Here is a 20,696-nt window from a genome sequence, read left to right on the forward strand (position 1 = left end):
AACATGGCTTACCTTTTTCCTTAAATAATTAGCATTCCAAACTCAAGTCTAAACAGAAAGCAGGATGTGAGTTGTTAATCCTACCTCCTGTTGGAAATCACCCATCTATATGAAAAGTTCTCTAAGCCCAGTGATGCTATCAAAGCATTCACTGGAAAAATATTAACACTCCCCACAACCACAGACATACAGAGGGAATCATAGTAGCATGAAAATATTGTCTCTTTCTATTAAAACATATAAGTTGAGCTGTGGAGAATTTCTACTTGACCTCTACTGCAGACATAGCATCATCTCTGCAGTGTCAAAAATGGGAGTTTTATTTTGAATAACTTCGACAGTGATAGCATTTATGGTTTAAGTTCAAGGAGAAATAAAGTAGGAAAGCTAAAGATTACTAGATGCAGAAGTTCTACAACAAACATGTATTTCACAGACACTAGATATCTGGTATGGCTTGCATTTAAATGCATGAAATTTTAAGTCCAGCGACATTTCTCTTCAAAGCAAATTATTTATTTATCTGTTACTGGGGATTGAATCCATGGATGTTTTACCACTGAACTACAACCCCAGATCTTTTTTATTTTATTTTGCTGAGGCTGGCCTCAGAATTGCCAACCTCCTTCCTCAGCCTCCTGAGTGACTGGGATTACAGGCATGTACTACTGCACCAGGCTTCAAAGCATATTTTTATCAACAATTGTAATAGGTAATTCAATCTTAGCAGCTTTGTCCTGAATTTGAGGCCTTCGGATATTTTTTTTCACTCTCCATTAAGAATGTTTAAGAGCTTCAGGGAATTTCCTCAGGCTCCAGTGTGTGTTTATAGCATCCTAGTTCATGGTCTGAACTCCAGGGCCACAGCTTGTGCTGGAATCCCAGGTAGTCACTCACTCACTCCATATAGCTGTGCCCATGTGCCTTGACTTCTCCCAAGTGTCCCATTTCCTCATCTGTAAAACTTGGGTATTAGCAATCCCTGCCTGTAAAATGGCTGTGATGGTTCAATAAATGAATATATGTAAAGAATTCAAAGTGCCTCTCCCACTGTAAACAAAGAGGAAACATGCATCCTTAGTTGTATAAATATGCACATGTATGGATACAGATATGTGGACTGCAAATCCATATTCTTTCATTTTAAGTGACTTACAAATAACCATCACTTGCAAAATACGTTTCTCCGTGGCAAAATAGGAACCATTTAGAGGGCAATGTCAGTTTCTTGCTTCCCAAGTAAATGAGAAGGCTGGTTATTGCATTTTAACAAAGAAAATGAAACCACCAAGAAAATCTTTGCATAGTCTGTAGCGCCAGACTGTTTATTGAGGATTGGACAGCACATCATACATCATCGCCTCTTTTGCTGAGTTATCACACGGAGTCAATGTTGAAAAAGGACGTGAAGAATGCTGCTCTTGGACTCCAGTTTGAGTCCCTGGCACTGGTGGTCCAGGGCTCCCATTAATAACTCCCGATGCACTTGGCCTCTCCAGCACTTGGTGAAAGAGGATTAACATCTGTTGTGCCAAAAAAAACATGAGTGCTAATATTTCTTTTAGTCGACATCTTTGTTTTACCAGATTTCATTCAGTAGCTTTCCTTTGTTTATTTAGGAACTCACGGCATTTTACATTGTCACCATCAGAAAATGTTGACAAGCTCACAGAACTGTTCACTGAAACATCATTGTAGCTCTGTGCAAAATGTCACGCCAGTCTGCGCTCACTGTTTCTTAAACATGGGTTGGAAGCAAAATCTGTAAATCTGCCTAATGTGAAGGGTTCATTGTCTCCATAAAGGAAATTGTTGCATTTTTTTTTAATGAAGTTGTGAGAAGAGTTGCAATTTTTAATAGGTCAAAAATGAAGAAATGCAAATAGACTTAGCTAGAATGATTTTTAGTTATTAAAAGTCTTTATGCGTCCGTGTTTTCAGATTCCACGTTTGATTTTTCAATCACCATGACTAAAGGCAGAATAGAACATTGTAAACAGTAAAAGATTTTAAGTCTGAAGTACAGCAGTACCAGTTCACAGATGTATGGCTGTGTGCACTGAGACACATCTGGAACGATATATTATAGTTGCCTCTCTGTAAATAAAAGGAATAATATCATTCAGCATAATGCACCAAATTATTGTAAGAACAATTAAATGAAATATTTGCTGGAATTCTGAATAGAAAATATTATTTTCTGTCCATATAACATTTACTCTTTTTTTTTCTCTCTAGGCCAGGACTTCTCAACATCAGTGAACCTGCTGCACAGCCGTGGCTGGCAGACACGTGGCCTAATACTGGCAACAGCCACAATGACTGCTCCATCAACTGCTGCACCGCGGGCAATGGAAACAGCGACAGCAACCTGACCACCTACAGCCGCCCAGGTTAGGGACACGGAGAGAGGGAGATATGAACTGGCCTTGGGCAAGTTAGCCAGAAGCAGCTGACTTTCCTTTCCCTCTGCCCACCTGGGGAAAGGAACTTTGATCCACATTTTCATGAAATGTCCAACACTATGTAGCAAGCTAGCATGATTCAAATATTTTCTCCATTTCTAAACTTTTATATTTCACCCTCCACCAAGATTTCCTCAGAGAATGAAGAAGACAAGCTCTAGCATAGATTGCAAGTAAAGAAAACAAAGTCGTGCACAATCATTTATAAGAATGAGTATAATGATAAGTTTAGTTGCAATGATTTATTATATTCATGATTTTAGGATTAAATAACAAAGATCAAAAGGTCAATAAATCCATAGTTTGAGTGGACTTAATTCTAACAGCAAGAGTTATAATATTTGAACAAGAATAATAACAAAAAAAATTTAAATGAAAGTTTAAATCAGATATTATAGTATAGATGTAAATCCTGGAGACATAAGAAATACATCCATATATATTTCAGATGTGTAGGTGTACATTTGTAGTCTGTTCTATACTTTGGTTCCGAAATATGTGTGAGTAAATTACTTCGCTAAAATTTCATGCTAAAACATCACAGTAAGACAAGTAGATATGGAGCATTGCAAGATCTAAAGGCAGAAAAAAAATATAGATAATTTCTTATGAAACAAAAAGTCCCATTATTAATAAGATAGGAAACATTTAAATAGTTGTAAAGAAACAAATAAGATGCCTATGAAAGTAAAATAATGCCTGGAGCTAAGGAAACGAGAATGAGAAGATGGCATGTAAGTAAAGATGTAATGAATTATAAAGAACAAATCATAGAACTATCTATATGTCTACCCTAGAAACAATCCTGTGTCTCCATTATTAGATGTGGACATGACCATCCACACAACGAGTGTGTGTCCTCCAGAGGCCCAGGTTCTGCTGTCTATATAGATAGTCATGTATCATACACAAAAGACTATGCTGAGGGACACCTACTGGAATTAATATGTTGCATTGTCCAGTATGATAGTTACTGGCAACAGATGGCTATTTAAATTCAAATCAACTAAATAAAATACAGTTTGAAATTCAGCTCCTCATTCTCACTACCCACATTTCAAGTTCTCCATAGCTGTTATGTGGCCAGTGGCAGCTATATTGGACACTGCAGTCTAGGACAAGTCCAACACTTTTAGAAGACCTTTTGGATAACACTCATACAGAAAGATTGGCAAAGCAAAATGAGTATATTGCCTTTAGATTATTTTTTAACCATCGTTAAACAAAACAATTCCTAGAAATTAGATATGAGAATTACTGTAATCCAGATGTACCAAATATCCCTGTTGTTTGATCATGTATGATTGAGTTAAGTAGTAACATAGAGAAGCTGAAAAGTTTTCTTAAGATTATATTCATATTTACATCTTTAGTAGCAAGCATGTTATTAAGTTATCCAGTTGAAACCAATTCTTAAAGAGACCTGTTAGTGATAGTGCCACTTTTAAACAATCTGAATAGAATAATGCTGTTTTTCCATGGTACCTTTTTTAATTTAAAACTGTTTATCTTTACAATATGACTTTAATTATTCCTGCTGTTTTAATATTTTCAATCATAGGCCTTAAATACATCTCTCTGTGTGTGCGTGTGTGTGTGTGTGTGTGTGTGTGTGTGTGTGATCAGTTATTTAATTTCTAAATATTTCAATGAAGGGAAGATGAGAGTGGAATGAGGTATTAGACACACTAGATATTATTTCAGGCATTATTTGATTAAGTGACCTGGTTAGTGTGGTTCATTTTGTCATCATTATTGTCATTTTATACTTGGGATGTCATTATGAAACCATGAAAAAATGATTATGTACATCTCTCTGCAATAATGATTACCCTATATGACCAAGATAGGAACTAATAAAATTCTCCTAAGCACTATTGACTATCACCTTATCCCTGCTCATCTTATCTCTTGAGGATAAAAATATTAGAATCTCAAATACTTTGACCTGTGGATACATTTTCTTCTTTGTCTGGATTCTTATGTGCTTTGTTCTGTAGCTTCAAATAGTTTATTAACCCAAGACTAGAAAATTTAAAGTTGACACTTAAAGATTCACGTTTGTATTATTTTAGTGTAATTCCTATTGAAAGGTTGTTAAAGGAAATTCCTATTTTAAATTAGATGAATTATTTAGCATATAGCACTGGCATAAGCTCACAATTATGTCCTCTCCACACGAATTCTCTGGATGTTCTTATTCCCTCAAGTTTGGTTTCCTTTAGAAAGTCCATATGAGTATGGGGCCCTTTCTATTGATCTAATTTAAGCCCATTGGTACTTACATCCCAATTTTACTGTGACTCACAAAGCTTCTTAGAAAGAAATTGAAAACGAATAACCATGCAGAATGACTTTTTCCTTTTCCTCTCCATTGCACATAGCTGATTGTATAGCAAATTATAACAACCAACTGGATAACAAACAAACAAATCTGATGCTCCCTGAGTCAACTGTTTATGGTGATGTGGATCTTAGTAACAAAATCAATGAGATGAAAACCTTCAATAGCCCAAATCTGAAGGACGGGCGTTTTGTCAATCCATCAGGGCAGCCCACTCCTTATGCCACCACCCAGCTCATCCAGTCCAACCTCACCAATAACATGAACAATGGCAGCGGGGACTCCAGCGAGAAGCACTGGAAACCACCCGGTCAGCAGAAACAAGAAGTGGCACCAATTCAGTATAACATCATGGAGCAAAACAAACTTAACAAAGGTGAACAGTTCTGCCCTTATTCCTTCTCTTTCCCGTATTGACACTCTTAGCCCCTCGGCACTAGATGTCAACAGCTGTCTGTGACTCGAAAGTCACCTCTTTCCTTTGGTTATTGTGATTTTCTTCTTTCTTTGGTTTCGGAATTTCCAGCGTCAAAGAGTTAATTAGCACCACAATAAGCTTGGAAAATTGATTTTATAATAATATATAAGTATTTTCAAATGGTTTTGAGATTAATTTAAATTTAATAGTAGGTGAGGGATTGCTGAGGACATACAATCTTTTATTCATAAGGCAGATGTACAACTGTCACAATACCTCGCATTTTCAATAAATAGACTATTCCACTCTTTCCACTTGAGGATGGAAGATAATTGCTTCTACATGGTCCTATGAACGAAGGGCCTTTTTATATCAAACTGAAGAAAAATAATTAAATTAAACTTGAACTGGAGAAGTGGTTCAATTTGTTGTATTTCTCAGACCTTGTGTGGTTCCTGAGATTGCTACGATGTATATAATTTTAGAACCTCAATTTCTTGGGTTGACCTGATTGAAGTCTGCCAGTATAGAACCTAAAATAAATGGAGTTTAGTATTAACTTGAAGCAGCAGAATAGTATTTTATGGCCTGAGGGGAATATCTGTGTATTGTAATGTTGTAATGCATGTGGGTTGAAAGAGATAGGTGTTTGATTTCTTTGTAGTTCTTCAGGCTACTGCTTTAATAACATGATTTGCAAAGTTATATACCTCTAGCTATAACTAGATTGCTCTAATTTGAATAGATGGGGCAATGTTGTGCACGTATCCTGGTCAAGAATGCATTTTATGGTACATAATTAGAGGTACGGATTTATTTTCTTAGGCTTGAGTTGAGAGCATTTTCTTCAAAAATAAAACTTTGTGAAGCTGGAGAGTATAACAAGATAATTTAAACATTTCATTAAGTTCATGTCATGTTTTAATTTGATAATAAAGTCATCTAGCTTTTTCCCAAGTTTCAGAAGGTACTTAACTGGTATAATAATCCAATTTAATAAATATTTATTAAGATTCCTACATACATTGATGACAAAGACTGACAAAATTGAGAGCAGATTCTACAGCTATGGAGTTTACTGTGGGGATTCAAACCATTACATTATTTTTTCCATAGTGTGTGGTTTTACTCTGGACCTCAGAAAGCTCTGACAGTCCTCTGTACAAACATTTCAGAACTCTGATTTATTGTTTGTACTGCTTGTAAGCAGATTTGGTATGTCAGAGTGTAATAAAGACCCCGGAATGCAGCTAGGCTGACAGATTATTACTGACTACATTCCAGTAGCAAGCTTATCATCTGGATTTTCACCTTTGCCTAAATAAGGAGAAGCATTTCTGGGGCAGATTAGATATTTTATTTTCTTATCAGGGATACATTTTTATGAGATATCATCTAGCTGACAAGTTTCCGTTTTATTTTTATTTTATTGCAATTTATGTTTTATGAGTTGCAGACGTGGCATTTTCTGATTTATTCTTGTTAGAATTATTTTGTTACTATATACACATGTATGTACATATTTTGGGGGGAGGGTACTACTGATTGAGGGCACTGGGTCTCATGCATATTAAGTATGTGCTTTACCACTTAGCTATACCCCCAGTTTCTATTCCTATATTTTTAAATAGACATCCATTTTGAGTGTAAGTCTTTTTATAGCCTGACAATTTGAATCTAAAAATAAATGAGAAAAACAGACAATTGGTTTCTTAATGTACTCAGAAATATAAACAAAATAAAGAGATGTGAAATAACTCACAAAGAAAACATAAATGTACATTTTTTTTCCTATCTGAAATATCTAGATTATCGAGCAAATGACACAGTTCCTCCAACGATTCCGTACAATCAATCATATGACCAGAATACGGGAGGATCCTACAACAGTTCGGATCGGGGCAGTAGTACATCTGGTAAGGGGATCCCAGGGAACATCAACCTCTCTGTTTAAAAGATGGTACAGCCCCAGATGGACTGAAGTATTGGATCACTTTATATCATTTGAATCTAATCTTTCTTTGTATCAGGCTTGGGTTTTTGTTTTTTATATCAGACGTGGGTCTTATTTTTTCAGTTTAAGGGACTGTATTCTCAGTAAACCATTTTATTTTCCGTTAGATGTCAAATACTAAGCTCCCTGTTTTCTTCCTTTATCAGTAAATCAAAAGTATGAACTAAAATTTAAAAGCAGCTACCACTAAACATTAAAGGCAGCTGAAACTTTTTTCTCCCTTTTCCAAAATATAAGAAATGTTGTACATATAGGTAATCAGATAAATCTGTTACCATTTGAAATAATGCTATTAAAGCAAGTAACGTTTAAGTACACTTCAGCACTGTAAAAACCTGAGAAATAATAACCTGAGATCCAGCTACTGTCTCAGTTTGTACTTTCTCTGTGATCCCTCAGTTCTTGTTCAAGAGCCTCATAAAGCAACCTCCCAGCCTCAATTTGTCCATGCCTCAAAAACCACAGAGACTCCTCCCTGTGGTCTTCATGCTGGGACAGCTGTTTGCCAGCTGTTTTCCTGATAGGGGTTGCAGATGGGAGCTTGATGGTACTTAAGTCCTGTTTTTCTAATTAAAGGTGGTTCATTATTAGAACTAACATGTGGCAAGTCACACCACAATGAGAACAAACTAATTGGTCTTGAATGGAGCATGTATCTGCAGGAGAGGGTAGAAATGGCACCTCCCAGCAACTGGATCAAAGTCATTGCTAGGTTCTTTTAGCCAAGTGTCTCTACCTCCTTCTGTAAAGAACATCACATTCACAGTTTGCTGCCTTCTTTTAGCTAAAGTATGCTGGTTTAACATTTTCTAACCTGTGTTGAAATTTTTCCTATTTAAAAGAGCTTAGAAATGGCCCTTTTTCTTTGTAGATTTTCTCAGAAGCTACTGTGCATGAAAATATTATTAAATATTTTTTTATTTTTTAAATCAAGTAAACTGACTTAAAATTGTCAAAGATCTACTTTTGGGAAAAACATAAAAACATAAAATATTTAGATATTTGAATGTTGATGTCATGTCATCTTTATATTCTTACTTATAGAGAAAATCATATTTTAATAGGGGAAAAACCCCATGATTCTAGGTTATTAATTTTCGATTGACCTTCTCCATCTCTTAGCTTAGACACTGAGACCATGATGCCATGCTGCTATTCATCACCTGTTATTCTGTGGATATTTGGTAAAACAATTATAAAGGAGTGAGGTCTGGTGAAGGTAGGGAGCAAGCAAAGCTAGTACATGAAGTGCAGGAAAGGTTTGTATGGGTCAAGTCACTCGGTGAGGTGGAGTTACTACCATGCATGTGTCTCAGGAAATCCAGAGGAAGACACTGGCCAATGTTGACTCTGTCACGCATGCCCAGTCACCCCAGTATACAACAACCGAGTGACAGACAGAGAACAGAGACACTCAGGCTCAGGGCTGGAGTCACAGTTTATTAGTAACAGCCTGTTCCTCAGCCCACACTTGGTGTTGTAACATACCAAGGCAAGAACATCTGGCATAACAAACACTGCCATTAGAAAATTCCCAAGTGGCTTAAAAAAAAAAAAAAAAAAAGTCCCACTGCCACTGAGTAAGCTAAGACCTGTGTCATTTGCAGGGTGACATGTAGCTGTTTAAGTTAGGATTAAAAAAAAAAAAAAATCAAGACAATTCACTGATATTAAAGGATCACATGAGAAAAATCAATTACAGTTCAATTGTAATTAATAATTATTGTCTATAATATAAATATGATTCTAAAATATAGTCAGGGGGAGAATTTTATCCCCAGATACCTTTTGACCTGAAGGTTTTAAAAAGGGAACATATGCATCTATGGTGTTCAAAGAATATACCAAATCTAAAATTGGAAAACTGTAGCACTTGAAGAATTGGGTTATTTCAAACTATTAGGAACGTTCAGCAACATTATTTTACTATAGGCCACAATTTTATAGAAACAGCGGCTGAGAAGATGTCTGTCCCTTTCTAAGAGCATTTTTTGGCTTCTTTTGTCATTAGTTATATTAGTTCTTCCAGCATTTATTCTCATCTGTATCTGCCTTTCTGAAGAAAACTAATAATTTCATTGTGCCCAAAACATTTCAATGGACAAGTACAAATTATATATATTCAGTGATTTAATGCAACAGTGGAACTCTAATAGATCGTATCTGTATCATATTGTATTTTAGGTTTCAGCAATTAAATAATAGAAAGGCACTCCAGAAAATATGTCTACAGCTCATTTGTTTTAGATGATAATCCATAATGCAATTAATTACTGTAGGAAGATCACTATTAATGATATGACTTGTAAAATTCATTTATGGTTTTATTGCTTTTTTGCTATGCGTTCTACAGTTAAACTTGGCAATTCTTTGCTTCTTCTCTTCTATAAAATTCTGTTTAAAATTAATGAAAAGTGTGTTTATCTCTATATACCTGAATAAATTATAAGATCATATTCACAAAAAATAATTAATCATGGATAATAGGAAAAAAAATTAAAGGCCAGAAATAAAAGACTTGTACTTCATTTCTTCTCTAGGAAGTCAAGGGCACAAGAAAGGGGCACGGACACCCAAGGTTCCCAAACAGGGTGGCATGAACTGGGCAGACCTGCTTCCTCCTCCCCCAGCACATCCTCCTCCCCATGGCAACAGTGAAGAGTACAGTATTTCTGTAGATGAAAGGTAGGCGGAACATAACCAGTGAATGGTATAATACATTTGCTTATACCCACCCAAGTAGTTGTTACACTGTACTGCCAAGAGGAGACTGACTCCTGAAGTTCACAGTGTTATCTCTAAATAACACAATGTTGATCAGTAGTGCTTTAAAACCCTCCTCAGGGATGCCCATAAAAGAATGAGTGCTCTAGAAACTTCTTTAGGAACTGGGAATTACACGCACACACACACATACACACACACACATACACACACAGGAAATCTTGAGTTTGTATATATAGAATTTCACATATGATTTTGTGATTTTCAAAATAGTCATGCACTGCCTAAGGTCATTTTAGTCAATGGCAGACCACATATATGATGCTCTTCCCATAATATTAAAATGGAGCTGAAAAATTCCCATTGTCTATTATTTGTACTGTACCTTTTCCATACTTAGATGTGCCTAGGTACCTGACTACTTCCCCTGGTGTTACAGAAGCCTTCAGTATTAAGTATGATGATATACAGGTTCAGAGCCTAGGAGCAATAGGCTATATTATTTAGCCCGGTTTGTGTTCAATGCCATGGGAGTTTGTCTAAATCTACTCTGAAGTTCAGACAGTCATGAAATCCCTAAACAAGGTGTTTCTTAGAGCATGTTCCTGTAGTTAAGTGATACATGACGGTGTTAGAATTTCTTTGACACATTGTTAAGTTTTCATAAAATAATTATGTGGATTTACATACCACAATTTCTGGAGACTACATTTTTCTTAGATATTATCACATTATGCTGAAAATTACTTGTAGAGGTTTAAACTTCCCTGAACTATTTCTCAGAAGGATTTAACAAGAACAAATAGTCCACATGAAAAAATGAAAAGTTAGAGTGCTTCCTCTCATTCCAGAATCTTTATAATTGGACATGATACCTCAAACAAAACAAAACAGCTGCTTTAGTAGTGAGATTAAAAGCAGAGAATTCTCTTGACTTAGAGAATTAACTACAAAAAAAATGAAATCTACTTGGAAATAGTCTTTTCAATGACTTTATAGAAATAAAGGCTTTGTTTTTTAATTCTTATAAAAAGGGGTTTTACAGTCCCAACTGTGCACAGAAAACAAAACCTCTGTGCTTCTCTTTTTTAATCATTTTTAAATAACATATATTTTCAAGTAAAATTCTTTTACAAAAATGTTAACAGGTGATTCCCATTATCCATAGTAGTTATGTTTTATAAAGTTGCTTTGAACACTGAATTGGTGAATATGTCTCTAGGGGAAATATAGGGTTAGATTCTTTGAGCCTCAGGGCACAACATTTTGGTTGATCTGAGGCCTTTTTTTATATGTGTTTTGTTTAAAGCACCATTATTTAATATATATTTTTCATTAATATAGTGTCATTTCTGAGAAAACACATCTGTTATAGACACATTTTCTCTGTTAGGCACATCACAACCCTCTTAAGTTAGGAGTGCCAAGCTGCATGTTAACATTTCCTCTGGGTGCCATTTTTAACAGGGAAATCACTGATATTAAGCAAGAAAATTTCAAGCAATGTGGGCCCTAAATCAACTGTTCAAAGGATGTGAGAGCTGACAAAAGAAAGTATTTGTTGTCTTGTTTTGCTTCTGCTGGGTACATGCATGTCAGGTGGTTCAAATTTTTGGTGTCTTTTTGTATGTATGAAGATGGCCACAAAAACATCACTAGTATTGATATGGGGGGTTCAAATTCACTGAATCAGTGAATTTGCGAATATAGAATCTGCAAATCGTGAAGATAAGTTTGGTCATAATAGTTTGTTTTCCAGGCTATTTTAATAGAATATTTTCTTCTATTTTAGTTGACTAAAAAGGGTTAAAATAAAATATACTATTGTAGATTTTAAAAAAATACTACAGGATATACAACTTCTCCCCAAAGAGAAAGATTTGTTTTGCCTGGGAAGAATGAATCTAATCTGCTGATAGGTGTTTTTCACCTTGAAAATGATAAAGTTATCAAATAAGAGCACGGATTTTTATGGATCCTGGGACCATGCAGAGATATGGACTTTTGCCGAACTAACATGGCAGGGGTGGGAAAACTGGGAAGGCAAACGTAAGCCAGATTATGCCGATACTCAAATGCCTTGCTGCAGCATTTTTATTTTATTCTCTAAGCAATTAGAGAGCCATTTATTACTTGGAGCAAATGAACGACCTGACAGTGACTTGTATTATAGTAAAGCAATTTTGGAACAATGTGACCATGGCGAAGCAAGGAGTGACTGGCGGCAAAGAGATCAATTAAAAGATTATTGCAGTAGGACATGCAACAGATGAAAACAAGGGAACAGACTGTAGAGAGTCCTTATAGGTAGAATAGAGATGAATTGTGAGACAGGTTAATGAAGAGGAGAAAGGAATAATTCTCTTCAAGATTACTAATTTGGATAGGTGAGCAAATTGCTTGGCTACTTGATAACAAAGGAAACATAAGAAGGAGTTACAAAAATTGAGGTAGGAGGATTAGGGAAGTAAAAAAAAAGATAAAAAGCAACCACATTATTTAAGCATCAGTTTTCCTAAGGTAAAGTAAACAAGGCGGGGTGGTAGAGAACAAATAAGAGAGAACAGTAATCAAACAGTTTATATAATGCAGTACATCTTTGTCATTCTAATCATTAAACATATTCCTGGGATAAGATAAGATAGAAAAGTGTAAGTACTCTCCAGATTTATCTTGTTTCCTACTCAGATCTAGCCCAGGAGCAGAAGAGCATTTTACTGTTTAGGGGTATTGTATTTTTCACTCACCATCCTAAATTCAAACCAACCAGTTCATTTTGTGCCCAACTGAAGAAATAATGATCTATTTGCATTTTCAAAAGAGAGTTCTATTGAACTATGTAAGTTGTTTCCAGTATCTCTCCCTTTGAAAGAATTTAGAAAGTCCTTTGCTCAGGGTCTAGAACTTCATCATCAGACTATCTGCAATACCATCTTTGCATCTTCTTGAGAATATGTGGCACTGGAGGACTAGAACATACTAAGTACATTTGATATACACTAAGTTAAACTATGTTAAGTGGATTTCTTTACTGTTTCTTTATGGTTTCTCAGCCTGTATAATATACTAATAATAATTTACAATCTTGCAGAGAAAAATAGTATATGTAATACTTCAAAAACCTTTATGATAGCAGACTTTTTAAAACAATGACTCCTTACTATGATTTAGAAGAATTAGCAGGGCAGTGATGTATTGCATTATGTAAGTTGTAATTTCATTACATCTCTCTTGTTTATTCTCTACCACCTAAATTGATGACATTAGCTCAGGAAAGTTGATGCTAAAATCGTGTGGTTGCTTTGTATCTTCTTTTGCTTTCCTAATCCCACTGTCTCACTCTGTGTAACTCTTTTCCTCTATTTTCTTTGTGATCAAGTAGCCTAGCAGTTTCCTCATTCATCCAAACTAGAAGTCTTGTACAACATTTTTCCTTTTCCTCTTCTTCATTAAGCTCTTCCACAATTCATTTCTCTCTTCATATTTGAAAACAAGTCAAAGCTGATATTCCACTTACTATAGCAGTAGTTTATTGGGAGAAACGGAAGTAAGTCAGCATGTTCTTATAGTAACACATAACATGTTGTTTCAGCTATGATCAAGAAATGCCATGTCCTGTACCACCAGCACGGATGTATTTGCAGCAGGATGAATTAGAAGAGGAGGAAGATGAAAGAGGCCCCACACCTCCTGTGCGGGGAGCAGCTTCTTCTCCAGCTGCTGTGTCCTATAGCCATCAGTCCACTGCCACTCTGACCCCGTCCCCACAGGAAGAACTCCAGCCCATGTTGCAGGATTGCCCAGAGGAGATTGGCCATATGCAACACCCACCCGACAGGCGGTATGTGGTTAGAAATAAATTTTAGCAGAATCAGATCATTTCCACTACTTACTGAATGCTGTCCCATGAAGCAGTTTTCAAATCACATGAGCATTTTCTTGGAGTATTTTCCCACAGTAAAGCCTGATAAAGGACATATCAGTAATACTGCTGACCATGACATTAGATTAATTGATCCCAGGGCACTTGCAACCATAAAATAATGGGCATTGATACTCACCCACTTATGATAATTACACTCATGTACACGTGGCCTGCTAGTCTCATGACATGTTATTGCTGGTGGGTGTTTTTTGTACTTTAACTTTCCTTGTGCATGAGCAAACCACTTCTTTCTTTAGAAAAAGAGATTTTTCTCTTATCTTCTAAAATTGAGTTCCACGTAATGATTTGTTCTTTCATAGCTGTAATGTCATAGTAGAATGAATGAGTTTAGTGTGTTCATTTTATGTTGACCTTAGATACCTTTACTTTGATATAGGTTGGGATTATTTTATCCAGGTGACTACACAAAATGTGTGAGTGGGTGTGGGTGTGAGTGTGTGTGTTTAGACTTTTTACCCTAGTGAACATCATCATCCAATACATATTTTTGTTATCTGTGACTTCAGTTGTCATTTCTACCACATAAAAGCTATAACTGTATCATGTTAGCTCTTCTCTCATTGTTGATGATATTGTTTGTACTATTTTATTGCTCTTGACACATTATAATATGTGTCTATTGCTTTCCATATTCCTAATATCATTTGATATTGAGTATATCATTTGCCTCAGAAGATTTTCCCTCAATATTCTTGAATGAATAACAAATCCTGGTTTGTGCTGTTTGAATTTTATTCTGCAGATTAAGATAGAATTTGCAGTGTTTGCTAACAATTCTGTCATTAAGAAGTTTTACCAAATTCAAATCCTATACTTCTTAAACAGAAGGAAGTAGTTAAACCTTTCCCTGTGTGACAAGGGGAAACTTAGATTGCCATATATTTAAATAGTATTAACCTTTGAACTTCATGAAGATTGAGAGCAAATAAGTTGTCTTTTTTTCCTATTAGCATCACAAGCCATCTCAGCTACTCTTATTAGAAGCAAATGAGAGACGAACAGAGACCATTAAGCTTCTTTCGTTCTCTCAATAGTAACCTATTTCCTTCCACTCTCCTCTGTGTGGCCACTGAAACCCCAGATCTTCCTCCTGAGTAGCCTTTTGTTTGTTTGTTTAATTATTCCTTCTGTAATCCTTTTTACCTTCCTTGAAAACAAAAAACAAACATGAGTTTCCTGTCATCTGTGTGGACATTACAGCCGTAGGCTCTCCCTTCAATCCTCCCTTCAATCCTCCCTTCTTTCCCTATTAACTATGTGGCTTTTAAACTTTCCGTAGCCTTCTCTCCCAGTTACAGGGTACAGACTCACCTACTGCTGACTGTGGTTCAGCCACCTCCTCCTTCACAGTTCCTGGCTACAACTCTGCCCACTGTGTCCTAGCTTCTACACTTTTTGCTTCCATCTGTCTGCTGAAAGTAACTTCCTAATGCTAAAATCTAAAGACTTCTTTGTCCTTATTTTTCTTGAGCTCTCTGCAATGATGGCAGTTTTATAAATTGTTTGGAGAATTGAATGAGATAATGTATGTTAAGTACCTGCAGAGGGGTAAGTTTTCAGCAAATACTAGTTCCCTTTTGTCCTCCTCCTTGTGTATCACCCCATCACTTGATTTGACAATTATATTCTGATGGCTGTCAAATTTATTTAGCCAGCCCAGACCTTTTCCCTGTGTGTAACAATGATATTTTCACTTGGACATCTCCACATGTCTTAACCCAAATTGATCATCTTTGCAGTGAACACTTGCTCCTTGTCCTACTTTAATGGCTACTTATTTATATACCAAAGGGATAGGCAAAAGCATAAAAAATACCTTTGCCATTTGGAGATGAGCTTAATTATCCTTCTGCCTCATCTGTGGTTTTCATACCATCTATGAATTAAAATATTTACCGTTTCCCTTTAATGCTAATTCCAAAATAGCCTACGATTTTGTTCCTTTGTTTCCATTTCTGTTGCTACTGGACCAGGGCCCCGATCCCTGTCCCTTGGAATTTTCCCATACTCTTGAAATGATATCCATTTTTCTTTCCTTTCTCTCTTTACCTTCAAATGTTCATTCATTGCATGGAAGTCTGGATCTGTTTCCCCCATTTCCAGTCCTCCTATGGAGCCCCGCACTCAAAGCCCCTGACTGTTCTCTTTCCCTTCTCACAACATTTCTAATTAGTCTGTTTGAAATTCTCTGAGTTTATCTTAAACTCACCCAACATCCTGGTCTAGGACGTGCTGTTTTTTGATTGCTTGGCAAGCATTGTTCATCTTTCCAAGTCCTGCTCAGAAACACTCCGTGGAGCTTTCCTCTGATTGACTGGCAAAAATCCACCAGTCTTCTTTTTCATCTTCATCAGGCTCTGTTCCCATCTCAGTTAATCAGTTTTCTTGTTGCTTTAGTATTTCCTATTTGTTTATCTGATGCTCTATTTAAATTCAAAGCTCTCTGATGTCAGAATTCATGTCTTTCTCACGTCTTTGCCTTCACAGAGTTTCCCCCACCCCCCCGACCCAGTATATGATGGCTGGAATCTGATACTGAAAATGACCTACTTTCTACTGTTTTAGGGAGACAAATACATGTATGATCTTGAAGTATACAGATGTGATTGAGAAAGACACCAAGTACCTGCAGCACTTATAGTGAATTTAACTAGTTTTAGCTTTTAAGTTTTTTTTTTAATTTTCATTCTATAAAGAAATTATGAATTTTATTTCCAGGATCATTGCTGTAAATAATTCTGGACACTAATAAAAAGATGGTGTGAGCCCATAAAAAAAAAAAAAGAAGAAAATCCTGTTAGTGCTTTTGAAATGGTGACTATAGACTCTGTATGACATTTTAAAAATACAGATAAGCAAAATGAAAATATAAAGTACCAATGATCTGTATAGTCAGAAGCAGTCACTGTTCAGAGCTCAGTAAAAATCCTTTCAAACTTTCATCTCTACCTGTTTTCACATTGTGTTAAATTGGTAGCTTGCCAATATTATTTTGCAAGTTACTCTTTTCGCTGAACAGTGTATTTTTCTCTGTTGGTAACTTTCAGTGTAGACACTTGGGTTAAATAGATACTGTAATTTATGTAGCTCATTCCCTAATGTTGGCATTTAAATTGTGCCTACCCTGTTGAGACTAGATAGAGTGTTGGACTCTCATCTGTAGTTAAGTCCTTGAGTGAAGCCTCTTCTCAATCCTTTTACCTATTCAAACATCAGTCCCATCAGTCAATGACTTCTGTTTCTTATCATCCTGCCACTTCCCTAATGATGCAATCATTAGAGATAGATAGCTATTTCTCTATAGGTCTCATTCTAGAGCTTCAGACCCATATATCCCAGTACTTATTCCTGCAGATTTTTACTGCCTAAATATCACTCTGAGAGAAGCACATATATTCAGGCATAAATGCACTTTTCTTGTTCCAGCAGCCATTTTCTCTTGCCTGCATTACAGTAATGTTCTGCTAAGTGGTCTCAGTGCCTTTGACCCTGCCCCTTCTTCAAACTGTGCCCCTGCTGAAGGCTGTACAGAGACATTTTCCTAAAATGCAATGCTGATCAAGTTTCATCAATGCTTGAAATCTCACAATGGTTTCCCATTCCCCTTAAAATAAAGACAAGATTCCTTAATGTAGCAATCAAGACCCTTTGTGATCTGACCCCTCTGTGACTTCATCCTTGCCCAGTGCCACACCCCCATCAATGTCTGTATTGTTTTACTCTTAAGTTTCTTCCAGTTCCTGGAAGAAGAACAATTCTTGTTCACTTCAAGGTCTCTGCACATTCTGCCCAACTTCCTGGAACACTATTATCTGCTCCTTTTTCAGAGCTAACACCTATGTATTCTTTAAACTCAAAATTAAGTGGCAGATCCTCCTTCCCTAATACCACAATGAAGGGATGGGAGCCTGTTATATGTATTCCCACAACACCGTATATAGCCCCATTAGGGTGCTGACTTAATGTATTATGACTGCACACATAATGAATTGCTGATCTCTTCCACTGGACTACAAGTTCAAATAAGAAATATATTTTATTCAGCTGAATTTCTAACATAGTGTCTGAATTCCTGTCTCTATTGCTGTCTAACAAACTACTCTAAAACTTGGTGGCCTATAACAACCATTTTATTTTATTCGCAATCCCATGAATTTGGGATTCTGAAAAAATTCAGTTGGACAATTCATCTCTAATCTACGTGACTTTCGCCTGGTTGTGGGGGTAAGATCTCCTGCCAAGTTAGTTTTATCCCCCATATCTGATGTCCCAATATTCCTCAGCCTCCATCTCCAAAGTGTCATCACAGAAGCCTGGGCTTCTCATAATATAAGGTTTCAGGATAGAGACACTTTTAACATGTCAGCTGGTTTCAAAGAAGGCAGAAAGAGGAAGTTTTCAGATCAGTTTAGTACTATATTCGGGATAGGGGCATAATCTTACTCCTTCTATAGCCTATTGGTCAAAGCAGTCACAAAGCTCATTCTGATTTAACAATGTAGAACCAAATTCCCTCTCTTATTTCAGAAGAACATTTGAATTTAGAGATATTATTATGGGTATTTTGAAAAATGAGATCATGTCTGGCCCAGATATGTATAGTTAGTTTGTATTCAGTATATATGCCTTAAAATTGAATCCTTATAATCCTTAGTCTCAAAATCTAGTAGGGACCACACAATAATAGATGCACAATAGATGTTTAAAGAATAAATACAGGGGCTGGGGATGTGGCTCAAGCGGTAGCGCGCTCGCCTGGCATGCGTGCGGCCTGGGTTCGATCCTCAGCACCACATACCAACAAAGATGTTGTGTCTACCGAGAACTAAAAAATAAATATTAAAAATTCTCTCTCTCTCTCTCTCTCTCTCTCTCTCTCTCTCTCTCTCTCTCTCTCTCTCCTCTCTCACTCTCTCTTTAAAAAAAAAAAAAGAATAAATACACTGGGGCTGGGGTTGTGGCTCAGTGGCAGAGCGCTTGCCTCGCACATGTACAGCACTGGGTTTGATCCTCAGTACCACATAAAAGTAAACAAAGATATTGTGTCCATGTGTAACTAAAAAAACTTTTTTAAAAAAGAATAAATACATTATTTTATGCTTGTTGATTAGGGGTGTATATAAATATTACAATATATGTAAAAAAAGTTAATGAAAAAAGTATTATAATACCACAATATTAATTTTATAAGCCTTAAAGGCTTGCACTATTATTAATATTACAATTTTCGTTCTTATGAGCTTCTAGGATATTCCATATTGTCTAAAATTAGATAAACTAAATGACTAACATAGTAGCAACCCTTCTCTTTTTCTCATATAAGAACAATGAAAATAATATAATTAAACCGATACATATTGTTTCAAAAAATGACACTATTGCATTCACTGCAGTTAATAATAAAAATACCTTGAACAGCAAAAATAGTTTTCATGTATGAAGTAGAAAATTGATGTTTTTTCATACAGAGAAGTTGAATATGATATTGTTAGAAGGAAAAGAAAGAAATAAGGTAAAGGAAAATTAAATATCTTGTCTTTTTACAAACTAGGTAATAGTTGATTATACCAAAAAATTGAAACTACACTAGTGTTAGAAAAAAGGATTTGAAAGGTATGGATTATTTTTCCCCCTTTTGTCTTTTTCCTGGTATATGCTATATGGTGAACTGTAGAGACACCTGCTTTCATAAATTAATGGAATCACCCCTTTCTTTCTTGAACATATTTATGAAGGCATCATTTTCGTAGGAGCCTAGAGTGTTGTGAGTCACTGTCATATACTTGTACATTATTTCAGAAGATGCTGAAACCCCTCAGGGGGAGGAATCTAAAAGGTTGAGGTTCGTTTGCAACAAGCCCCACTTGAATGCAGCATCTCGAAATAGCTTTTTGTTTTCAAGTAGAATATATTACATATTTCAAACTGTACATGTTTATCACACATTCCCCGGGATGGCCTTATTTACAGATGGTTTGAATACATTTTTTTTCCTGTCTTTCTTCAGAATTTGCACGTGTTGGTAGTAGTTAAAAGACAGCCCTTGTTTAACATTTTTGCTCTACAGAATGTGAATTATCCAAACAGCAATGCTGGCATCCTTTCACAGGGAAGCTGGCCATTCTACATCCCTTTATTGATGGTCAAAACAGTCCCCTTTGTACTAAAAACTCTTACATGACTGTAAAAAAAAAAAAGAAGTTTCTTGTGGTATTTTGGATGTGCATGCTTACAAAGGCTGCAAATTAACTTTTAAGTATGCTATTTTATAGCATTCCAAATTAAACAAAGGTTTTCCTCCTATGTGTATGACAGAATCCACATTGAAACAATTATCCATTTTAATCTCTTAAACAACTCCAGCCTTGGCACATTTTTCTTATTTCTTCTAGTGCCACACACAGACACATTACAAACCACCCAGAAATGAAAAATGATGAATTATATTAAAGAACCCTGCATGTGTGAACATATAAAAAATGTGTAATAATGTATACTTATATACACATAGTCCTTTACTGAAACATACCTCTCCTGGCGTGCACGTGCATGCACACACACTCACACACACACACCTCTCTTGGCATACTTTTTTTTGTGTGTGTATGTGTGTGTGTGTTAATACCATTCATAGAAGGAAGGAAGGTCATGATCTTGGAAGCAAAATTTGAGTTTAAATTCTGAATTTTAGACACCCTACCTTTAAGAACTTTGACAAAATCCTTAATTCCTCTGAATTTCAATATCCTCATATATAAAATGATAATTTAAAAAGTAACTCAGAA

General features: G+C 35.9%; 1 protein-coding gene across 7 annotated transcripts in view; it reads left to right on the top strand.

The window, feature by feature from the left end:
• Robo1 (roundabout guidance receptor 1) overlaps window positions 1–20,696 on the top strand; it is a 1,016,703-nt gene that overhangs the window by 972,567 nt on the left and 23,440 nt on the right. For 5 of the 7 annotated variants that reach the window (XM_078044437.1, XM_078044436.1, XM_078044438.1 and 2 more), the window contains 5 exons: window positions 2,239–2,393; window positions 4,850–5,185; window positions 7,036–7,143; window positions 9,782–9,926; window positions 13,558–13,806. In XM_078044437.1, coding sequence (XP_077900563.1) covers window positions 2,239–2,393; window positions 4,850–5,185; window positions 7,036–7,143; window positions 9,782–9,926; window positions 13,558–13,806 — 993 coding nt within the window. The remainder of the gene's footprint in view (window positions 1–2,238; window positions 2,394–4,849; window positions 5,186–7,035; window positions 7,144–9,781; window positions 9,927–13,557; window positions 13,807–20,696) is intronic. The other 2 variants (XM_078044440.1, XM_078044439.1) reach the window with 1 other exon arrangement.

The sequence above is a fragment of the Ictidomys tridecemlineatus genome, chromosome 3 (genome assembly GCF_052094955.1).
Source record: "Ictidomys tridecemlineatus isolate mIctTri1 chromosome 3, mIctTri1.hap1, whole genome shotgun sequence".
NCBI lineage: Eukaryota > Metazoa > Chordata > Mammalia > Rodentia > Sciuridae > Ictidomys > Ictidomys tridecemlineatus.